Here is a 23,480-nt window from a genome sequence, read left to right as displayed (position 1 = left end):
ATAATACTCTGACAGCCGACATTTGTTCTGACATGAATCTATTTGTAATCGGATTAGGAAGGACGCTGGTCCACCTTGGCGAACCGGCGGCTGTAGAGGGCCAAGACTTTGGGGTCGGGACACTCCAGTTTCTTGATGATCTCAAAGCTCTGGTTGAGCTGGGTGAAGACGTCCACCACCGAACAGGAGAAGAGAGCATGCTCTGATGTCTGCTGGAACTGTACAGGAGACACAAGAGTTATTTAAAAGACATGTCCATTCAGATGTGTGTCAGGACAGATCAGGTCACCTTTATTTAAATACTGTAGCACAATTACTGGACAATTTTCATGAGTATCCCTCATTATGTAGGTATGAGGATAATGCGTTTTGTTTATATAGAATAGTTCACCCAAAAAATCTAATTTGCTGAAAATTTACTCAAGATTTATCCAATATTTAGAAGAGTTTGTTTCTTCATCAGAACAGGTTTGGGGAATTTTAGCATTACATCACTTGCTCATCAATGGATCCTCAGCAGTGAATGGGTGCCGTCAGAATGAGAGTCCAAACAGCTGATAAATACATCACAATAATCCACAAATACCACTCACGACCATCAGTTAACATCTTGTGAAGTGAAAAGCTGCATGTTTGTAGGAAACAAACCCATCATTAAATTTTAAACTGTCCTTTCTTGTCTCTTTGGACTGTTTTCACTTGTAAACAGTGCTTGATCTGTGCGTAGTGCTCTCCTGATTCAGACAAGAGACCTTTTTCACTAGGAAAAGCAAAATTATGAATAAAGCACTTGTATTTTAGCCAGCAGCAACAGTTTAAAGTTGAAAACGCTTTGATGGTGGTTTAGTTTATTACAAACATGCAGATTTTCACTTCACAAGATGTTAACTGATGGACTGAAGTGGTGTGGATTACTGTGATTTTTTATCAGCTGTTTGGACTCTAATTCTGATGGCACCCATCCACTGCAGAGCATCCACTGGTGAACAAGTGACGTAATCCTACATTTCTCCAAATCTGTTCATATTAGGAAATAATTCATTTCCATGTTTGATGGCCTGAGGGTGAGTAAACTGTCAGCATATGTATAATGTTTTTTTTTTTTTTTGTCTCGTGAACTGTTCCTTTAACAAGCAGGAAGAAACTCATTTTTGTACAGATGACCTAAAATTAATATAACTGCTATTGAGAAACTTGCAAATGGCAAAACTTTTAGACGGTTAAACAGCAAAATGGCCAGTTTGTGGCCACAAGAGCATCATAATGGCCAAGAAACACTTCTGTGATGAAAACGTGTGAAAGACAAAAGGCTATTAGAGGGGAATTGCACTGAAAAACATCTTACTCCGTCTTTTTTATCTCTCTCCAGGGCTCCATGCATGAACTCCATGGACACATCCTCGTTCTCATCCAGCCACTGCAGCACAAACTGCTGGAACCACCTGGAAATGGCAAGACATAATGTGAACAAACAACAATAGAATATGCTTTTACTTCTGAATGACTTGAAGAGCTCACTCACGTGGGGTATTCGGGAACAACTCCCTTGAAAGCTGGCAGATCCTTCACATATTCGTTATACAGCCATTTGACCTTGAAGTGCAGGTTCATGTAGTCTGCGCTCTTACACAGCCGGTGTTTTTCATGTTCTGTAGAAAAAGAACATGTGAATATGAACAACAACAACAAAAATCATCACCAATTCACCCAATCAATGAACCAAATTGGTACTGACCTTCCATGGCGTACTTCATGTCCTGAGAGAACTGATTCCACATGACCTCCGCACTCAGTTTTCCCACATTCAGCTCCTGAGGAAACCTGTAGAGAAACAGGAACACAGTGTCACATGATGGAAGGACAGTAGAGTTGGATACAGACTATGTATTTAGGTTTGTGTGCACACTTACTGGTTAAGGACTGGTGTATAGGAGTTACGGTCCTCCTCAATGATGGACACTATCAGAGTAATGAGTTTGGGCCAGAAGTCTAAGTTCTTGATGCTTGGGCCCTGATCTTCTGGAGTGCACTCCTCCTTATGCTGAGCAAAAGAAAACAAGAATGATTTGCTTGATTAACAGTAAAATAATTAATTATGATTAAACTTTTAATTACTGTACATTTAAATTCAAATTCAAATGTGAATTACATTACAGTATATAAATACATTATATTCTAAACTGGTATTTTAAATGATCAAAAAGGTAGATTTTAAAGGTGATGTGACATTTGATATTTAATGTGTAAACTGCACTTTAACTGTTAACTAAACTTTACAATAAAAAAACTTGAGTTTTGTTAATTGTAATAAAGCTGAATTAAAAGAAAATGACAAACTATTACATGAAATTTAAAAAAGAAAAAGAGAAATGAAAAGAAATTGAGAAATTTCTGAATTAAGTAGTAATAAAAAAAAAATCTAAAAACATTGATAAAATATTTAAATAAATAACAAAAGTGACAAGAACTAAAGTGAAAACTGAAATATATAAAAAATCAAATAAAAGCTAATTCTAAATATTTCTAAATACTATAATTATTATTATCATTATAAAAGCAATAATTAATATAAATAGAGCGTAATAATAAATACAATTATAATAGTGCAAGTAATTCAATGTTTATCTCTCATGAGAATTATAAAAAAACTATTTTTTTCAAACTCAAGTGAGGCACTTTGTAGCTAAACGCTACAAAAGATGACGAGACGACAGCCAAACATGTCCATCTAGGGCATGTTTACTTAGAAAAACAATGGAAAAGTAGCACAGTGGACAGAAAAGAAGACATTCTGTGTGAACAGTGTGTTTAAGCATCCTCAACAGCCCAGCAGAGCATCAATGGCTTTGTGTCTTCACACTGTCTGGTGAAGCTTCTGGCCCAGAGATGACACACTTTAGCTTTAAGTCTTGTGGGAATACAAAGCGTTACAGTCATGAATGCTGGGTGGTAAAAGAGCGCTTGTCTAACCGTGTCTCCGATCTGAGGATATTGGCGACTGTACAAGTCTTGACAGTTGTTGAAGATGTAGTCATAGGTGGAGTTGAGGCAGGCTTTGACACAGTCTCGCACAACCTGACTGGCTCTCGGGGGACTCTGCAGTTCCTGGACCTGTCCAGAGTGAGACAGAAGACAGTAGAAATGAAGGACAAAATGAGCACTGATGGAATATATGGATTGAGGATTGAAACGAATAAAAAAAAAAATTCTTCTTTACCTTCATTCTGAAGAAGGTGATGCTGGTCAGGAGGTCCACAGTAGATTTGAGGTCCTGTAAACGCTCCTTACTGCTTGCAGGGAAGTTGTTCTGAGAAAGAGAAAAGTCACTGACAATCACCAATGTAAGCTCTAAAATGAAAATGTAAAAAAAAAAACTGTTTATGCCACCAACACTCACTCGATACATTGAGAGGTCGATGCGCAGGGAATTGTGCAGCTGATCCAAAAGCTTGACAAACTTTTCTTTCTGCAAAACGAGAAAAATTAAGAAAGTTTTTCAATCATCCAGGACACGGACTGGAAATATTTAGCTAATGCATCTGGACACATACATATATAGTGCACAAGACCTATGGACAAATATTTATAAGATACATTATGGTGCTTTTTGGTCCTTTTTAGAGATTTATAATATACATCAAAATCCAATTTTTGCTGTAATTCAAACTGAACAACATAAGCTTGAGTAAGTAATGATTTTGAGTCAACTAACACTCCAAGTGCTAAAGAAAACATGGCATTAACATGCATATTTTTAATAGACAACTTACTGTTAGAATAACATCAGACAACTGACACAGTTGTCTTGACACTATAATAACAGCTTGCAGCTGAAGTGTTCCAATCTATAATGGTGATACTGAATGGTGAATCCCATGGTATTGTACTTAGACAAAAATCTGCCACAATAGACACCTCAGTTTTCAAAATGGTCTTTCGATTTTGCACTATTTCCTGAATGAGGAGCTTAAAATGCTCACTGGTTTAGTGCTGACACATTGAAACTATGTCTACTATTTAAGTCCTTATATGAAAAGTCTCACGATGAACAAAATGTAGAAATATCTTCCGTACATCTTCTGTACTTCTTCCATTTACAGAGCTTTAGGTTTCAGAAATGATCAGAAGGTCTGAATATTGAAAGCATGTTCAGTGATTTTTAGTTTGATGACAGCATGTTTTACATTTAAACATGCTTATTCTTTTAAAAAAGCTACCATAATTAATGACTTGCAATCTAAAATAAAATTAAAAATCGTAATTTTTTTTATATGTAAAAATCAAGACGATGTGAACAGACCTTCAGAATACCCCCGATATGTATGTGTTCTTTTGGTTCATTTGAACATACCCCAAAGTTGGATGCAGCAAATCTGTCGCTAGCGGAGACATTGGTGGATGCAGTGGTGTGGGCGTAGTAGGCGTTGATGTTGGCCAGCAGGGTGCTCATCACAGCAGGGACCCCGGGACACATATACTTAGACGAGAGACATGCAAAGTGCCTGTATGCACAAAGAGGAGGAAGATGCAGAGGATAAAAGGGCTTCAATTCAAACACATCCACTATATATCCACTCTGTGAAAAAAAAAAGACAATCACTCGATTCCAAAACCTAGCCTGGCAGCTTTTACAGTCCTGACACAAAAGCGTGTCTGTACTAAAAGGAACATATTCTCTTCAAAAATGCAGTCTTTAGATCATTTTGAAAGCAGCATCGAAATTATTCTTTTAATCCCAGAATGCACTGCAACAAGCTCAGTGAAAAAATACATCCAAGATGGCAGGCAAGGCAACAGAAATATTCATTATAAATAAACTTAACAATAGCTCAGTGTAATTAACATGCAATTCAATTACTAATTTATTAAATGCAATCAATAATATTTGTACTGCACAGTCAGCTTAGCAACATGCCAAACTGCTGATAAGCAGTTATTTTAGTATGACTGACATTATATTGATAATACAGTTGATATTATTGTTATTGTTAATATTTTGAATGTCATTTTGTTGTGTTTCTGTAATTTTTATTCGTTTTTATTGTTTTTGTTACATATTAAATATACAGTTTTTAGTAAACAGAGCGAAACAGTTCGCACATGGCAAAATAAATCAATCAAAACAAAACACTGAACTGAGATGAGCGCTACACGTTTGGCTCTCACTCAGTGGCAATGGCTTTCTACAAAAGGTCTGCATAAGAGGCACCTAGTTAAATCACTGCTGATTGGCTGGCTAGATGGATCTGTCAGTGCTCCAACTGGCCTTGTGGCCCATTCGGTGTGAGATATGGTCGCTTGCGTGTGCTTTATTTGAGCGATGTGCTCCGTTAATGAGCATCTCCTCACACTCCAGAAGCCTGATCGAGATTGACTCACACTCAAGCCATTAACAAGCACAGACATGAACAGCACTCAGGAGTTCATTTCTTTACTGCCCTTGCTAGTCAAGATCCAGATACTGCCATGGCGAACACTACATTTATTCATCCCTAGCTCACCTTTACTGATTGGCAAAGTTATTATAGTGGGGCTGTAGTTTATTTAGATGCTAAAAACTTGCCATAATTTCTTGTCGTGTGCTGCTGCTTCGTTACGATTATCAGGTAAGCTGACCTATAATGTGTGCAAAAGCTCACAACCTTTCTCAAGTTTATATGTAAAAAGCACATTAAAACTAATGTGGATTCAAAACCACATGGATTCGTATTACGACACTTTTATGCCCTTTTTGGATTTCTTTCTTAGTTAACCAAACTTTTAATGGAGGGACATACACCTGAAGTTTCACCAAAAATATCTTCATTTGTGTTTTAAGGAAGTATTATGGTTTGGAACGACATAAGGATGAGAAAATGATTAAAATTTTGATTTTTGGGTGATTCATACCTTTAAGTTAAGCATAATTGTGTATTACAGTATGAAAGATAAAATAATTGATAAATCGATAACTGATAAAATTATTTCAGAAATATGGCTTTGTATATTTTCCATCGGTAATTGATCTCATTGGGTGAATGGGTGCCGTCAGAATGAGAGTCCATACAGCTGATAAAACATCACAATAATCCACAAGCAATCAGTGAAAAGCTACATATTCATAAGAATCAAATAAATCATTAAGATGTTTTTACTTTAAACTTTCTCCTTCGGCCAAAGCAAGAGTCCACAATCCACAATAACACTTCCTTCACAAAGATGATAATTGATTGTCTGGAGTGGTGTAGATTACTTGTGGATTATTGTGATGTTTTTATCAGCTGTTTAGACTCATTCTGATGGCACCCATATACTGCAAAGGATCCAAATCTTGGTAAACGAGTATTGTAATGTTACAATCTGTTCTGATAAAGCAACAAAGTGGTGTGCATCATGCATCGTGCTTAGAAAAGAAAGATAAAATGTGAACGTAAGAAAAAATAAATGAAAAATCAGTAAGAATGCAGCAAAGTAAAACAGATGGCCTAGTGGACAGAATGAAGATATATGACAGCAACTGATGATAGTATGGAGGGTGGACTAATACATACGTCATGGCCTGGTAGATGGATTCAATCCCATAGCGCATTGCAAATTCATCCACTATTTCTTGTGGCACATCATCAAAGTAGACTTTCCAGGCATCATCGCCACGGGCTTCTGGGATTTTCACCACACCCTGACCGAGGACATCTGTGATGTGATGAAAGAGGTTCTACAAGAAAGAGCAGAGGCTAAATATTAGTGACTAAAAGAGCAGCATCCACTGACTGATAATGAGAGATCTGTACATGGTTAATGCAGACACTGGTAGTCTGTGAGCTGCTTGTGTTGCTCTACCTCATGTAGACAGGTGTACTGGATATGGTAGGGGGCCACTTTCTCTTCACCCTTAATTTCCACACTGATCTGAAGACGGATGGCACCAGAAACAGCAGACTTGTCCGTTCTTTTCTCTGTGGCATGAGATACGTATGTAGAATCATTACTATATGTGCAGACATATTTAACCCGAGGGAACAGTGCAGTAAAAATAGCTGCTCAGGGTTAGATAGGATGTGTGTGTGTGTTAGGGATGCACAATAAATTGCATGGGATATTTAATGCACATCTTGTCAGTAAAGCTGGTTCTGTAATCAGCTGTAAATCTCTACACGTGTATGATGGAGCAGCGTTTACTACACAGAGCCGTTTTTCACTGACAAGCTGCGCAAAGCGTGCAAAATATGATCGTGGTTTTGTGCAGCTTGTCAGTGAACAATGGCTCTGTGTAGTAAATGCTGCTCCACCTAAAATGGTTTCGCGTGCAGCCCTAGTGAGTGTGTGTGTGTGTGTGTCTGTGTGAGTGAGTGTGTGTGTGTGTGTGTGCCCACAATAAAAATAACTTGCCAAAGGACTCTCTTTAGTGGTGATTGCCAAAGGAATCGTTTCATTCACTTGATAGTTTCAGGTATAATAAAGTACAATGAATAGGTTAGCCTTTCACGTTGACTATACTGAGAACTACAAATTTGGATTTATTGATGTGCGTTTCATTTCTACATAATATGGATGGAAGGATTGTTTCAGAGCAGATATCATAATCGAACGTCATGAAAATAATTTGGTTATGATAGTTTTATCTAGTACTAGTTAGACACAACTGGTTCTAGCTATATTTGAATAATCAGATTTTTTTAGACCATGTTCCTGGACTTGATTTTATGAAACTGCAATAACAAAATTATAAAAATAAAAAAAAGTTCATTAAACATTTTCATTATTAAAAATTATCTACTATCTCATAAAAATGTCTGCTATCTTTTAATTATAAAAAATAGTTTTAGTTAACAATAACAACACTATAGGAAACAATTTGGTGCATAAATACAGAATGTGTAGTCACAGGGTTGTCTGTACTTAAAAGACAATTTACAATCAATGTTTATTATTTTCATATTTTATATTCAGCTTTTCTCTCTCCAAACTGATAAATCCTTAGGAGGTTTTTTTAATAGAAACACTGGGTTCTTCTTTCCCTAACCATTTCCCCTGACAGGCAAATTATTGGGATAATTTATATGTGTCGGCTAAGTGGTGAATTTCCGACTGGAGTGGGCTACATAATAATCAAGGGAAGATATCAGCTTCAAAGGAGGGAGGGGGAGAGAGAGAGAGAGAGAGAGAGAGGGAGAGAGAGAGAGAGAGAGAGAGAGAGAGAGGACGATACGGGTGAGAAACAGACAAGAGGACATGAAGCTGAATTACTGCTATTGAGAATAATTGTTACAGCAGATGTGGTGGCCAGAGATTCAGAGGAAAAACAATCAGAACGGTTGAACAGCCTTTACAAATGAGCACAGCAGAAATGAGAGAATAAACAAAGGCTAGATTACATCAGAATAATAATCAAATGTGAAAAAAGCAAGAGTGAGAGACAGAAATACAAGTTTATTTGGAACAGTGGATTTCATGGTTGGGACGTCCTGGAGGCCTCTGGGCCACTGCACACTGAGGTAATTGGGCGAGAAGGGATGTGCTGTCAGGATGGGAGACATGGGTAATGGAGTATACACACAAATCTTAGACGCATGGGCTACGTCCCACTTACAGAGAGGTGGTCTACAGCATTCATCATCATGAGCAAGTCCCACGATTCAGAATAGTGGTGTTTCTTGTACAACAAAGAACTAAAATACATTTGCATGACTAATACTAACAAGGAAAACGGACATTATATGGAATAGAGCAGCATGAACATTACTCAAAATTTCTCCAGAAAAAAGAAACTCATGTGATTTCAGAACTGTGAGGGTGACTAAATCTTAACAGATTTTGTATTTTTGGGGGACGGGAGTGAACGGTCCCTCCAACAAGTACACAAGTCAATGTGAATGTTTTGTGCTCTGTAAGTGCCTTGGGTTTAATATTTTAGCAACAAAATAACCCCTTTCCTTTTATAGAAAAGTCAAAGCACAGCAGAGAGGTTTTCCACAAAGGACCAAACACATTAAAAAGATGCATCCAGCCACAATGACAGCACACAGTGTCGTCTGAGGAGATGCTTTGCTCTTACGGCTAGTTTACACTCACACAACAAAATCAGCCTATACCAGATTTAGTTGGATCAGTGTAAACTATCCAATAGTTTCATTCCAACATTCTGAATCAAATAGCCAATTTTAATATGACTGAAATGCTGCCGGTTGTTGGAACCGTGAAAACAAGCTCCTCCATATCCCGCACTTCCCTGAACTTCTACATTATCGCAGAGAGATCAAGACAAGGTGTAGCCTATACTCTAAAGCTCAATGTAAAAAAAAAATACAAATAAAAATAAGAACATACAAAGCAGCAGCTGAGGACCTACCGAGGTTATACCAGACGTCCATTTCTCCGCTCAGTGTGCGAACCTCAATGATGCTTTGGCCCAGGAAATCATCAGATTCTCTCTTTAAACGCTGCTTTACTCTTGACTTTATGTCATCATCTTCATCCCAAACACGAACTTTGATGCGATCAGAGGAGTTATGGCATTCACTGGAAGACAACACATGTCACATGACAACACAATCTGTGTTAGAGATCAGAAACTATGGGTTTGATTTTGTAAGGCTGTGCCCTCCAGAGATTGCATTTGTCCGCCGCACACAAGTACTCCTTAAGACAAATAAAAATTATAAATTGCACTTTTGAGTCATGAACTAGTGTGATTTTTGGTAACACTTTATTTTTAGGACCAATTGTCACGGTTCAGGAGAGTACTACGACGCATACGTGTGGTGCTGCTGATATACGAGACGGCATTCTGACGCAGAACCCAGATTCACTGCACCTTGTTTTTCAATCAGAGGAATGCACATGCATGAGTCATGATACTCTTGTGAATGCGTGTCGAAGACTGACGTGAAAGAGAAGAAATTGTTAAAGTCATTATTTTTGTTTTCTTTGCGCACAAAAAAGTATTCTTGTTTTCTTGAGAAGTATTCAAAAAAGTATTCTCCATTTTGGAGAGTACCACATACATAATGTATGCAATGTATTTTCGTGGATACATTATTTATATTCAGATCAATGTGTAAACAACAAACAACGTATCCGTGTACGGTGCTGCTGACAAAGATCAGCATACATTGTTTACATAAGTGATATTCTCCAAAAGCGTGTTATAGGGTGACACAGAAGAGACAAATTGTTGAATAAATTAGTTTCTTTTGTTATCTTCGCACACAAAAAGTATCCTCGTAGCTTCATAAAATTACGTTTGAACCACTGATGTCACACGGATTATTTTAACGATATCATTGCTACATTTCTGGATCTTGTAAAGATCCTTGCTGTCTATGGAGAATCAGAAAGCTCTCGGAATGCACCAAAAAAATCTTAATTTATGTTCCTTGATGAACGAAGGTCATGCGGGTTTGGAACAACATTAGGGTGAGTAATTAATGACAGATGATTTTTGGGTGAACCATCTCTTTAAGATATGATTGGATTGAATAATATTAAAAACAGGCCAGTGGCTCATCCACAGCCTATTCACTCAGACAAGTTTTTTCCACTACTGAAAAGAGACTGGATGAAAAGCTGGGTGACACACATTCCGAGTAAGACAGCCTAGAGCAACAAAGGAACAAAGAGTGACACTACAATCAAAGAGATGGTCTAGGATTGGTCTATACTTACAAATGATACTTTTCCTCCCAGACAGGATTGAGGTTGCCGTAGATCGTCTTGGTCCTCTTTTTGGTTTTACCCACCTGGACAGTCACGTAGGGGTCACTGGAACCAGTCTTATCTTTAGCTTGCAGTCCTTGAGCACAGACAACTATAACCAAGACAGATAAGACGACGGGAAGTCAGAGACATTAAAAATGCAATGACATTTCCAGAAAAATTACATGTAAATGTTTTTGAACCTGTGATGGTGATCTTGGCTGACCACTTGGACGTTCCATCCAGGACGCTCTGCTTGATGGTCTTCATCTGCTGAGCATGGATAGCCTTGCTGACCACAAACACATCTCGGATGACCTCAAAGATCTCAGGCTTGTTCCTCTCACGGATCTTCATGCGATCCTTCATGGCCATAATGATGTTCTGAGTGCGGTCCTCGGCACCATGTTTGGAGCTCTTTTCAGCCGCGCCTGAATTAGAGAGTTAACTACGCTTAACAACATTTTTATTTGTGGAGACTGGATTAATGACACTGTAAATAACATGCAAACAAAAAAAAAAAAAATAATAATAATATTTGTTGCATTTTCATGTTCCATTTGCAAAAAATACTCTGTCAAAACACCCTAAAAAAAACCAACAACTGTAAAATATGGCAAGCTCATAAATCCAATAAACACCCTGACTTATAAAATATGTGTGTGATGATTATTTTATGGTGAGCATCACCTCTAAATCATTTTCTTAATTTTGGCTAATGGACCTGTCAACAAGGAAGATGTCACTGAAGGAAGTCTATTTGGGTAAATGAGTTCAACAAGGCAGATGTCTAATATACGTAGATAAAAAAATAAAAAATAAAAAATGTCGTCTTGTAACCGACTCACTGTTTGACTTCAAGTGAAAGCACCAGTAATCAGGCTGTGTCTGAACCACACAAATGTGGCCTTCACAGGCAGCAGATGAAGGTAGGAAGGAAGCTGTCAAGCTAGTCTTTTGGTTTAGACATAGCACAGGTGCTCATACTTACGCTGCAGGCAGTCAGCATTCAGCAGCTCCTGACACTTCTCATGACATTGACCCCGCACTCCGTGCAGCGCATGCCCTGCCGCGCAATGCCCCAAAGAAGCCCTCACACTCGTAACAGTAGGTGGCGTTGTGGCTGTCCATATCTCAAAGTTGTGAGGTGTTGTACAAGAAATGGGGTAGATTAAAGCTTGCAGCGTTTTCTTATACACATGGTTCTTCTGTAGAAGTTAAAGAGTAAAAGTAATCAAATATCTATTTAGAAAACACTTATTTTAATATAGTAAAAAAAAAAGATAGAAGTTAAACTAACCAGTTCCTCATCTTTTATGGAGGAGCGCGAGGCCATCGCCGATGCAATGCCAGCCTTCCTGGCTTGGACCAGTGACTATCATACAAAGAATAAATGTTAGAGCAGTGCAAACCAATAGAAAATCTCTTTAAACACTCCTGGTAAAAGAGATGCTAGATACCAAGTGGAATCCAAATGTCAAAACTAAACATCTAAGCCAAAGTGCAAAAACACAGAACTTCAAAACTAGGGGTGGTGACTATGGGATTCCCAGAACTCAAAAGGGGAAACCAATGCCTGTGCAGTAAGAGGATGAGGGGTTAATAAAGAAACCAAACAATTACGGTTAAGCCTAAGTATGAACAGAAGCATGTAAAATACCCTGTTAAATAGAATCAAACTACCCGCTCTAAAACAGCCCTTTGAAAGTGATGTTGGAGGAAAAGTAAAACTAATAAAAGAAAACCAGCGGAAAGAACCATTTTTTGCTAGCTTGCATATATAGTATATCAAGTAAGGTTGAAATGGTTTGCAAATACATTCATTAATTTTATTTTAATACCATAATCCATATACAGTATGTACGGTATTTCACTGTAACAGCCTACTTTTGCATTGTCATGTTTTCTAGCTGTGTATTTGCAAACTATTATAGCAATACTGATCCTGTGGATACAGTATGATCTTGATATACACAAAAAAGGTAGGTTCAGTCATATGGGTTATTCTCAAAACTTACCATAGCCTGACCATGCAGAGTGAATGCATTCAAAAGAGTTGTAGAGGTTTAATTTTATGTTTTTGATGGGGGGGAGAGAGATCAGAGAGTTGTTTACTTCAGAATTTAAAAGTTATAATGGCTGTCATTTATTGATTATAAAACTTAAAACTGCTCATATTCTGACATTTTTGTCTGAACCAGATTTGTCAACTTAATAGTGTTTTTACCTTATGTTATAAGACTGAAAAAGTAATATTTTTGAAAGATTTGGACTGATGCTGTTCCTACTGGAAAACAATACTATTTTGAGAATTATAATAAAAACATTTGTAGCTTTTGTTCATTTTAATGCAAGGTGAGGCCACATGGAAAGAGTACTTACCACATCGCTAACCAGAGGGATAGCTTTTTTCTTTCGAAGGTCTGGCATACTGTCAATTCCAAATATTCCACTCCCATTTCTGTGGATATCAACACTTTGTATAGGAGTATTTTCCATGCTTAATTAATACACAGACAATGAATGCTTAAATAAAATGTCACTAACTTCTTATAAATAATTCTATATTTTCATAAATACTTCCATTAAAAAAGAGAAAAAGTAAAATACAACAATGCAACTAGCAATAATGCTTAAATAGAAACTTACCCAGCTTTAATCCAAGCATGTCTTGAATTATCTCCATTTTCTTTGCCCTATGGCATCAAAAAAACACAGTTTAGATTAATCCGTGTGTACATGGGAAGCAATTAAACCTGAGAAACGCCTAAGATAAATGCAGAGGACACAGGATTGGTTGAGTTTCACCAAAAGGTCTGCGAAAGCAAACCAAAACTAGACAACCAAAACATGACTTTGTATAGAAGAAGTCCTCACTGATGAAAGTACTTAATCTGATTGAAATGACTGACATGCAACTCATAAGATCAGCGCAAAATCAATGAAAGGGGGAAATGGCAAAGCAAAAAAAACATAAATTTTAGGATAATTACTGTATATGAACACAGCCCAAAAAACACTTTTCACTTGTTGACAGAAATGAGTGAAACCTTGAAAAACATTTAGCAAACAGCATCTGTGTTTTCCATCTGAGGTTAACCATTTATTATTTTATTTTTTTTAAATGGCATGAGCATTCTTCCTCAGATAAATGGAACTACAGCTGGATAGCTGGAGTTCCCCAAGGGCATGCGGTATGTTTCAACTGCTCTTAAAAGCAACAATGTAGCAAGACGAAGACCAGCATTTCAAGTTATTAATAATTTAAAAAGATGGCAAATCACATTCAAGTAAAACAAAACAGAAGCAAACAACACATGTAACCATTAAAAGACAAAACATTGAGTTTTAAACGCAGAAGTTTTCTGTATTTGGCAAACTCAAGAAGCAGGCAGCCTTGTACATCAATCATATGTTTAAAAAAATAATGCATTCAAATAAACTTTGGATGAAAGACAAAGAAAACTGGCATTAGTGGAAAAAATGAAAAAAATGAAATAACGACTGAGAATTGACCAAAATATTATCATGACCTGGTCATCATCCCTGCTTCCCTCTGAAAGACAGAGCAGGACAATAAAGAAAAAAGAAAAGAACAACAATTGATAAACGGTATTAAAATAAGAAAAGATTGACAGAAGTGGGAACATTTTGTTCAACTTAATTACATGTATAACTAACCATAAACAAAGGCAATGTTTGTACCTTGTTTAAATTCCTCCTCAGAGAAAGTGTTCTTTGAGGCATTGGCAATCCTGGATAATCTATGTCGATGTCTCTTCTCTTTGAGCACACGTTGAATATTGGCAAGGCACTTCTGGTGGTGAGGGTCTTCAAGGGCAGGTTCATTGTCAAGACTATGCTCCACCTGTTTTCCATTAACATCTGCCTCCAGTGTTCCTGAATTGGTGCCCTCGGGACTTATTTTGATATTACCTGAGCCAAATGCCATTTGTTGAGCACAAGAATCAACAATGCCTGAACTCAGATCCACATGTTTTGGGCTAAGCTCTGGAATACACTGCAGATTCTGATCTGTTAGAGGTTCCTCTACAGTATCTAAGTGGTCTAATGCATAGTATTCAGTTGGAGTATGTGACGGGGAAATTGTGCTAGGAGTTGACAGTAGAGGATCAAAGGCTTGAGAATTACGTTGAAGGTTTAGTAATTCCCTCAAGTCCTTCCCATTGAATGCAGCTTCGATGGCCTTTTTGAGGAGAAACATTGAGATCTAAAGTCGCCACCATCAGAAGGTTCAACAGTGTCTACATTTGAGTCACTGAATGTGGTGCTATCCTCCTCAAGGTCATTGGATATGGAGGGACTTGGGACTACAGACTTGGTGTCCTCATCTAGACACTGGGGTTCAGGTGTGTCAAGCTTTGTCAAGGCTCCCCTTAGAGCGGAGTGGAAGGTTAGCATGGCTTTACTTATCTTTACAACATCATATCCTAGATTAGATGGCTGTGACTCTTCAGTGTCCGTATTTTCAGAGTAATCTGGGTCGTACACATCTGTGCAAGCGCCGTCTGGCCAGTCTTTCTCCAAATCCACATCACAGAGGCAATGCTCACATGAGGAGTGTAGATTTTGGCAACCGTCATCACAGTCTGTCATTCCAACGGTTGAACAACTAAGACTTCGGGAAGGCCCACTACACGATTCATCAGCATATGCATCCATGGTGTGGTATCCAGAACTGCGAGAGTACATGCAATTTGACGTGCAGTCGCAGCAAATGTCACTGATAGTTTGATTCTTTGAATGCCTCCAATCTACAACACTAGATGAGCTGGATGGGGAATCATGGTTTCCAAACAGTAAGGATAGGGTGTTCAGAGCTGCTACGTGATGAATGACTGGTCTCGCCACCATTGTACCTGTACCATGTATCTGGGCGTCCAACAGTTTCCAATTCATCTGCACTGTTCTGGCAGGAGCAGTAATCCTCCTCACTCCATCCAGTGTCTCCACTCCATCCACCTTCTCCACTAACGCTCAACTGCATTTCCGAACGTCTCCAACCACTGTTCTCTTGGTCAGTCTCCCTAGAATAATAACTTCCTCCTTGATCTCGACTGTTAGAACTGTGACCTGAGGATAAGGAACTAGTGCTTGTAAAATCTTGCCCATAAAGATGACAGTAGCTGGACTTCTTAAATCTGGAACAGGGTGCATCCAAGTTGTCAGAAGCTTTGGGATTGTGTAATTTGGTTCTTCTTGGTACATCTCTGTAATCAGTTTCCACATCACACCCTAACTCATTCGGTCTAGCCGACAGAGGTCTGCCTTCATTCTTCTCCAATTTTCGATGCTTTACTACTGGGCTTCTATTTCTACTTTGCGGGAGAGGAACGGCATTCTGCCTATCTGGACTTCTTTGATGAGCCGCAACTCTTCGAGGTGATGGATTCCCTACAGCACCAACTGAATACATCTCCTCAATTTCCAACAGTACAGCATCTACACAGCAAGACACCTCATCTACTGAGCCACTTACAGACGTCAGGTATTGTCGCAAATCTGATATCTCCTCTTGGATTTTATTAATCCCCTGTAGCTCCTTCAAAATGTGTTCCACTATGGTGCTTGACCCTACTTCTCTTTTCTTGTCCTTGTCCCTACTTCGGCTTGGTTTATCCATGGCACCTCTTCCATCTACACATCCACTCTCTTCTGCTTGGTCTTTGGGCTCTAATTCTTTCATTCCCATGATGGATGGAATGGTGATACTGCCATCACTATTACGCCTCCCCTGCCCAATAACGGCACTCTTGGAGGTTTTAGTCTGACTTTCAAAACTACGCTGGGTTGAGAGACTACACTCATGAGTAGAGGGATCTCTCTTAATGCCACAGATGAACATGTCGTCCTCTATCTCCACTGGAGAGTGCTGGGAGTCATAGGCAGTGTACTCCCCTGATCCCTGGAGGAACTTCTGGATCTTCTTGCGTAGACTCTGACTGACCTTGGGACTCTGGGTCCTCTTTTTGCCAAGTTCTTTTTTCTTAGACATTCTTTGCTGAAGTTCACCCGACCCATTTGTTTCATCTTGCTCATTGGAACGACTCCGAGATAACATCCCTTAGAATGGGGTGTGCATCAGGTGCTGACCAGAAGCTTGAAGCTCTGGTGCATGCGATTACAGAGCTGTTGCATTTCACCTACAGTACACGAGGAAGCATTTTTCAGTCAAGATCATAACAGAGCTTCACGCTCACCTGACATTTTAGGACAATGTCATGCATAGATATTTTACAGACATATTGAAATTTGAATCAGTTATATATAAGCATGCACAATCAATCTAAAATAATCAACATTTATATTCATGACCATTCAGTCTTTTGCACTGCTTGATGCTATTGTGCAGTTCTAAAACCTAGCGAGCTTCCTGCAGAGGCACTCCCAATTTGAAAGGTAGCCATCTTAATTGTGCAGCCTACAAAAATACATTTGGTCTAATTGTAAGGCTATTTGTGTGACACAGTTGAGCTGCAGCCTATGTAGGCCATTCCAAAACCAATTGGTTAGGATTCTACCTTAGAAGGCAGAACACTATCACTTGGAACAAAGCTTGTGACCACATATTTCATTACATACTATAAAGTAAGTGCACAGTTGAGGTGCTGAATGCAGTTTCATAATTTATTCTAATGGAGACTTTAATAAAAAAGTAATGCTACAAACCAAGAGTGTTAACACTGCCAACTCTCTCATACACACCCAAGTAAAAAGTCACATTACAGAGAGAGGGTAATAGTAAATATATCTGGATCTCTGCCATGTACTGAAAAAGTACCACAGACAGTAAAATGGATTACAGAAGGTTTACACTGTGTTTACAAGGATGTACAAAGCATCCTTTGTAACGGCTTGCCAATTAACCTACTGTAGTCATTAACTGTTATAATGTTAAAACATATGCAGCTGAAAAAGATCCCTAATGAACATGGGTTAAAAAAAACAGCTCAGGGAGTAAAGTTGTACATGGTTAATCAAATCGGACGATTATGCAGTATGCAAACTTTTTTTTTTAAAGGTACAAAAAGTGACATGACATTCAGCCAAGCATGGTGACCCATTCTCAGAATTTGTGCTCTGCATTTAACCCATCCGAAGTGCACACACACACACACACACACACACTGTGAACACACACCCAGAGCAGTGGGCAGCAATTTACCCTGCGGCACCCGGCGAGCAGTTGGGGGTTCGATGCCTTGCTCAAGGGCACCTCAGTCATGTTATTGAGGGTGGAGAGAGCACCCCATCTACAATTCCTGCCACCCCGAGACTCGAACTCACATGAGTTCACACGAGCCATGACTTCCCCATAAAGGAAAGCACTCAGCTCATATTAAGCATTCAGTTGTAGAAACAATTCAGGTCCAGACATTGCCAAACTGGTGGGGCATATTCCACATAGAACACAACATATTATCTTCTTGCCTGTCAGCTCTTCTAACAGTAACAGTTACAGCACACGGAGGGTGACAGGCCAGCTGTATTCACTGTGCATCATGATTGTTAATCAGAACCTGCTGGGTCTAATAGCAGCTTCACCCTATTTCCTGCCTGTCAGGACAAAATGTAAGCTAGTCTCATCTGTACACTCGAGGCTTTTCACTTTCATTTATTTAGAGACACTCTTTTACCACGTTCAATTATTTTAAACAAATACTGATTTACACTGAAATAAAGGTTGAAATATAAATAATTATGACAATTAGATATTGGTGTAATAATGAGTAGATAATGTTGGGACATGATTATTGTCTTGTAGTTCACATAATGTTTCAAGTCTATTATCAACAATGTTCTGAGATCCTTTATATCCAATAATAATGCAGATGTGTAAATACACTATTTCCTGTAATATGTGTTAGCAATAAGGCAGTCATTGAAATTCAGATACTGTCCTCTGTGTTATTCTCCAAAAGCATTTAATGGCCAACATGATCTTTACTGTGACTTCAACATTGAGCGTTTAGGTTGGCGGCTTTCAAGGGCACATTTTGGCTGGCTGCCACGTGTCTCCAATAGGCTAAAATAAATGTCAGGGACAGCACATTTTATGATGGATTTTTTACTTACCATTTAATACAGGAAATGACATACTTTCAAACGGAGCACTTTGAGATATATTTTAATTACTTGAAGTTAAAACAGCTCAAGTTAAAATTCGACAATCAGTGTGCTCTAATTTTGTATATAATTAACATTTAATGTCCCCTGTTGCAGTAACTTACCATAAAGTTTTGTATTAAATACTCTGAATTTCAAAGTCACATTTAAATATTCCCATTATAGGTTTAACCTCCGTCCAACATCTCCCAAACGGTTGAATTTTGTGTTCACATGATAAGAGCACAGTTGGCAGAAACCAATAATGAGACACTCTTTGAAGGACCAATGAAGCCATTACTGATATGTGACTAAAAAGGCCTGGTTAAACTTGCTGGAATTAGATGAGATTGTGAACCAATTTCTGTGACATTTATTCCGCTGATAGCTCAGGTATCAAAATATTTCAGATTGTTGCCTAATTTGCAATTAAAAACCAAGAGACAGATATGCCTCAGAATTTCTAATACGAAACTATCTGCTCACTACTCCGCTACTTCTCAGGTTAATCAGCTCTCACTAGTAGTGGTGCTCCTGATTTACATAGGCCAAGTCATATATAAGTTTTATTAAATTCAGAATGTTTTGAGCCAGTGTGAAATATTGATTTGTAAATTCTGCTGGCTTCCCTTAAAAATGAATAATTTATCTGACTGACACAGTCTAGAATTTGTCATAACTGCAACAATATATAGACTACCGGTCAAAACGTTTGGAATAATTACGATTTTTTAAATGTTCACCAAAGCTGCAAATTATTTGGTTATAAAAATAAATAATAACAGTAATTCTGTGAAATATTATTACAATTTAAAATAACAGTTTCTTGTAAAATCTATGATTCCCGTGATACAAAGCTGAATTTTCAGCATCAGTAATTTCAGCATCATCTTTAGTGTCACATGACGCTTTGCTGCTCAAGAAACATTTATTATAATTATCAATGTTGAGAACAGTTGTGCTGCTTTTTATTTTGTGGTATCCATGATACATTTAAAAGTCTAGGGTAAGAAGAAATAAAAAAAAAAATTATTCCGCAAGGATACATCAAATTGATTTTAGAAGAGACTGGTATTTAAAAAGCTGTTTTTTAAACTTTCTATTTAAAGAATCCTATAAAAAATGTATCACTGTAAAAATGTTTTTAGTGTTGATGATAACAACAACATCAAAAACTGTTAAAGACTGGGCATCAATTAATAATGGACAGTAATTGAACAGCAAATCAGCATATTAGAGTGATTTCTAAAAGATCATGTGACACTGAGTAATGATTCTGAAAATTTACTTTGCATCATAGAAATAAATTACATTTGAAAAAATTAAAATATAAAACAGCTGGTAATATTTCATAATAGGACAAAATTATCCCAAAGCAGGTGCTCTACCCTGTCCACTTTATTTTGTATCTGCAGTCAAAAAAGAATGAGCCAATTTTTTATTTTTTAATTTTTTTATATATATTTTACAATATTTTTATAAAAAATACTTTCTATTACTCCTGGTGTTTGGTGTCTGTGATCACTATTTAAAAGGACTCAAATCTATATTTTAAGACTTAAACGAGCTGAAAACTGAACTACATGGTTAACAATAATTAAAATTACAATAAATATCCACCTTTAGTTTATAAAACACCATCATGCATTCAACATTTTAGATGAACCTCATAAATTAGAGAAACGTTCCATTAAAGGAATAAATCATTTTCGTCCAAAATCGATTTTCAGATGAAAAATGCCCTCGACATTCCTTGACAAATTTCATACGAATCATCATCACAAGACTGAAAAAGTACACAAAAGTATAAAACTTACCTTCAGAAGAAAAAAAGAAAAAAAATCAAGTTTCACTTTGAAGATTCAACATCCAAACCACCTGCATATAAAACAGCTACTGGATCTTAAATGTTTGACCTAATCAACACACTTGTTCTGCAAGGACTTATCCAATCGGCTACTTGGGGCAATCCAACACATCTTGAACAAAGAAGCAGACACAACCCTCTCCACACACAGACATCAGCACAGTTGAGTGGGTTCCAGTCTAGGCTAGAGTGACACGGTCACAGAGGAGCATCTCTGCCTCAAACATCCTCTTCGCTCTCTCTCTCTCCCTCACTCTCTCACTCTTATTCACGGTGTCCTCTGGCAATGTATTCCAGCACAAAGCTAATCTGGAATTGTCAAAATGCCAGCATTCCATCTCTCCTCTATTTCCCCATACTCTCTTATCGGCATTGCTATGTGCCTGCCTCCTAGTAAACGTGCATGTTACAATGCACTTTATCCCCTTTCATTTTCACAGTCAGAAATATTTCAACAGGCAGAAATAATGTACAATCAATTAACCAAATGACAGGAATGTTATAATACTGCTTAACAATCCACTATAAATAAAAACATGATATGGTACACAATCTGAATAATAATTATAAAAGATCATTTTAAACAATACTAAATATGATAGGGCCATTTAGGAGTTAGCCAAATCTTATTACACCTTTAAGGCTGGAGAAATATTGGAAATCTATATGAAATGTCTTGTCTGTGTTTGATTTATGCTTGTAAGATATAGCAGCATACCGGAGCCTGTAAACTACTTCAGTGTAGATGTTTATAAGAATAAGGTTAACTCGAATAATTTCTTACATCCTTCTCCACACAAAAATGCATGGAGCTAAGCAGTGTGTAAACCACACCCATTGTCTCCACTGTATTAATTTAGCAGCTTTTACATAAGTATCCACCACAAGCCTCAAGCAGCAATCACTATAATGGAGCTTCAATGAAGAGCGCCGTATGTGAGACCACTTAATTAGCATGAGGGACGTTAGGCTATCAGAATAAATTACTCCACCTGTACACATTATACATTAAAAAAAATAGACATTCTGTAACACAAATTCTTAAGCGGGCACTTTTCTATCCAAAGCAATCTAAGCTTGAACTAATCTGATCTGCCATTATGATTTGGTGACACTATTAATTTGGATTTATTAAGACTCAATGCGAGGTGATCAAGCCACATAAGTGCCTGCAATGTTAATTTATTTCTAGTGGCTCACACACTCAATTTGTGGCAGTCAAATGAAAGAAACGAAGGGGGACAACAGCAATAGCTAATTACCTAGCTTGTCAAGATGAGAGAAAAGAGAGAGAGAGAGTGAAAAAAAGAGGAGTAACATAGGGCAAAAATATAGAAAAAACAAACAAACAGAACAATGAACAAAAAAGGAAAATAAATCTATATTATGATAATTTATGTTATTGAACACTTAATAAAAAAAGGTATAATTTGGGTAAATCAATTAAATATAAAATAAAAAAAATGTGTGTGTACATGCATTAAATAAATTATTTGTAATAATGTATAATATTTTAGCATTCCGGTTTTTAAAATGATTGATGGAAAAAACTTCATTCTGGCCTTTTATTGTTATTTTTCCTTTAAAATTGTTATTTTAAATCCACATTACTGTATTCACATCTTTAACATTCCACATTCCACTTTGAATAATTAGGCATAAACAATAGCTATGTACTTTACTTTGTGAAACTTTAAAAGTCAAGCCCAATTTCTTTAACTAGTCATTAAGTACTCTCAAGACGTATGCTATCTCTAGCTCCCTGCCGCTCAATGCGTAATTACTCCCTGAGACTTTATCAGCGATATCAACAGCAACTCTTCAGAGCCTGACCTTGGCCCCTGCAGATTGAGGCTGTTAGGTCTAGGCTGAGAATCCAGCATGCCTTGCCTAGCCGATAAAATACCAAAGTAGTATATCACCACATTAATTGCACTCATGAATTTAATATCTCCAAGTTGCAACCAACCAACAAACCAATACTATTTCCACAAGAACATAGTCTCAAGAATGTACATTTCACAAGTTTAAATCTTAAATGTTGAACTCAACCAATCCAAAACAGATGTTCATGAATGAGCTGAATGGGGTTGTGCAATTCATACTTGCCTCCTAGAAAGCAATTAAGGTAAGCAGATCAAATTCAAATGATAATTTGATTGATAAGATGCTGAATAACTATGCAGGTTTATAGGGAAAAAATGTGGTAGTGTTTGATTTCAAGTGTGAAACTGGAACAACTGAAAAAGGAATAGACAAAGGAGATGGATGGTATGAGCTCCCTACTATACCTCCTTAAGTTGAACTCTCACTTTGTTGATTGCCTTAAGCCAGCGCAATCTGGATGGAGAGAATGGCAAAGGCATTCCATCGTCCCTGAAGCTAGAAAAATAAAACATTGTATGAAAAATTAATTCATGCTATTGAATAGTCATTATACTGTAACCAAATGTGCACTGGAAAACCACCATAAGCCAACACAATATCTTTACCCTTTGAGAGTTTTATTAGGCATTTTGTCCACTTGAGAAACCGCTTCCTTTCTTATGGTGCAGCTTATACCCTTTCCATTTTCTTGGGAGGATTTCAATCCTTCATCTTCCCCCCAGGAGGTTTGTTCATTGGTAGGGTGATGCCCATTTCTGGATGGTTGATAGCCGGTACTGTGGTAGGAATGGTAGGACTCCTCTAACTCTGAACAAGCAGCACTCTCTTGACCAGTCTCACTGAGCTGGGAACTAGCTTGGCTGAGGTTTCCCCGAAGATCCCAAAACGACTGGAGTCCACAGGACTAGTGTTGTTGAAAAGAAAA

At 37.6% G+C, this 23,480-nt stretch overlaps 1 protein-coding gene across 1 annotated transcript in view; it reads right to left on the bottom strand.

Annotated features, from left to right (window-relative positions):
• Window positions 1-23,415, bottom strand: part of LOC113075330 (protein unc-13 homolog B-like) — a 37,869-nt gene extending 14,454 nt beyond the window's left edge. Inside the window, 24 exon segments of the mRNA XM_026248033.1 lie at window positions 75-218; window positions 1,346-1,442; window positions 1,523-1,649; window positions 1,736-1,821; window positions 1,911-2,041; window positions 2,971-3,111; window positions 3,218-3,307; window positions 3,398-3,466; window positions 4,352-4,502; window positions 6,531-6,694; window positions 6,820-6,935; window positions 9,329-9,498; window positions 10,645-10,786; window positions 10,878-11,105; window positions 11,666-11,713; window positions 11,716-11,763; window positions 11,766-11,786; window positions 11,789-11,882; window positions 11,975-12,049; window positions 12,693-12,698; window positions 13,057-13,135; window positions 13,324-13,370; window positions 22,960-23,050; window positions 23,161-23,415. Of these exon segments, the coding sequence (XP_026103818.1) occupies window positions 75-218; window positions 1,346-1,442; window positions 1,523-1,649; window positions 1,736-1,821; window positions 1,911-2,041; window positions 2,971-3,111; window positions 3,218-3,307; window positions 3,398-3,466; window positions 4,352-4,502; window positions 6,531-6,694; window positions 6,820-6,935; window positions 9,329-9,498; window positions 10,645-10,786; window positions 10,878-11,105; window positions 11,666-11,713; window positions 11,716-11,763; window positions 11,766-11,786; window positions 11,789-11,882; window positions 11,975-12,049; window positions 12,693-12,698; window positions 13,057-13,135; window positions 13,324-13,370; window positions 22,960-23,050; window positions 23,161-23,183 (2,388 nt within the window). The 5' untranslated portion in view covers window positions 23,184-23,415.
• Between the last annotated feature and the right edge of the window lie 65 nt (window positions 23,416-23,480).

The sequence above is a fragment of the Carassius auratus genome, unplaced genomic scaffold (genome assembly GCF_003368295.1).
Source record: "Carassius auratus strain Wakin unplaced genomic scaffold, ASM336829v1 scaf_tig00016864, whole genome shotgun sequence".
NCBI lineage: Eukaryota > Metazoa > Chordata > Actinopteri > Cypriniformes > Cyprinidae > Carassius > Carassius auratus.
The sequence above is the reverse complement of the archived record's forward strand: the minus strand, read 5'-3'. Positions and strand labels throughout refer to the sequence as shown.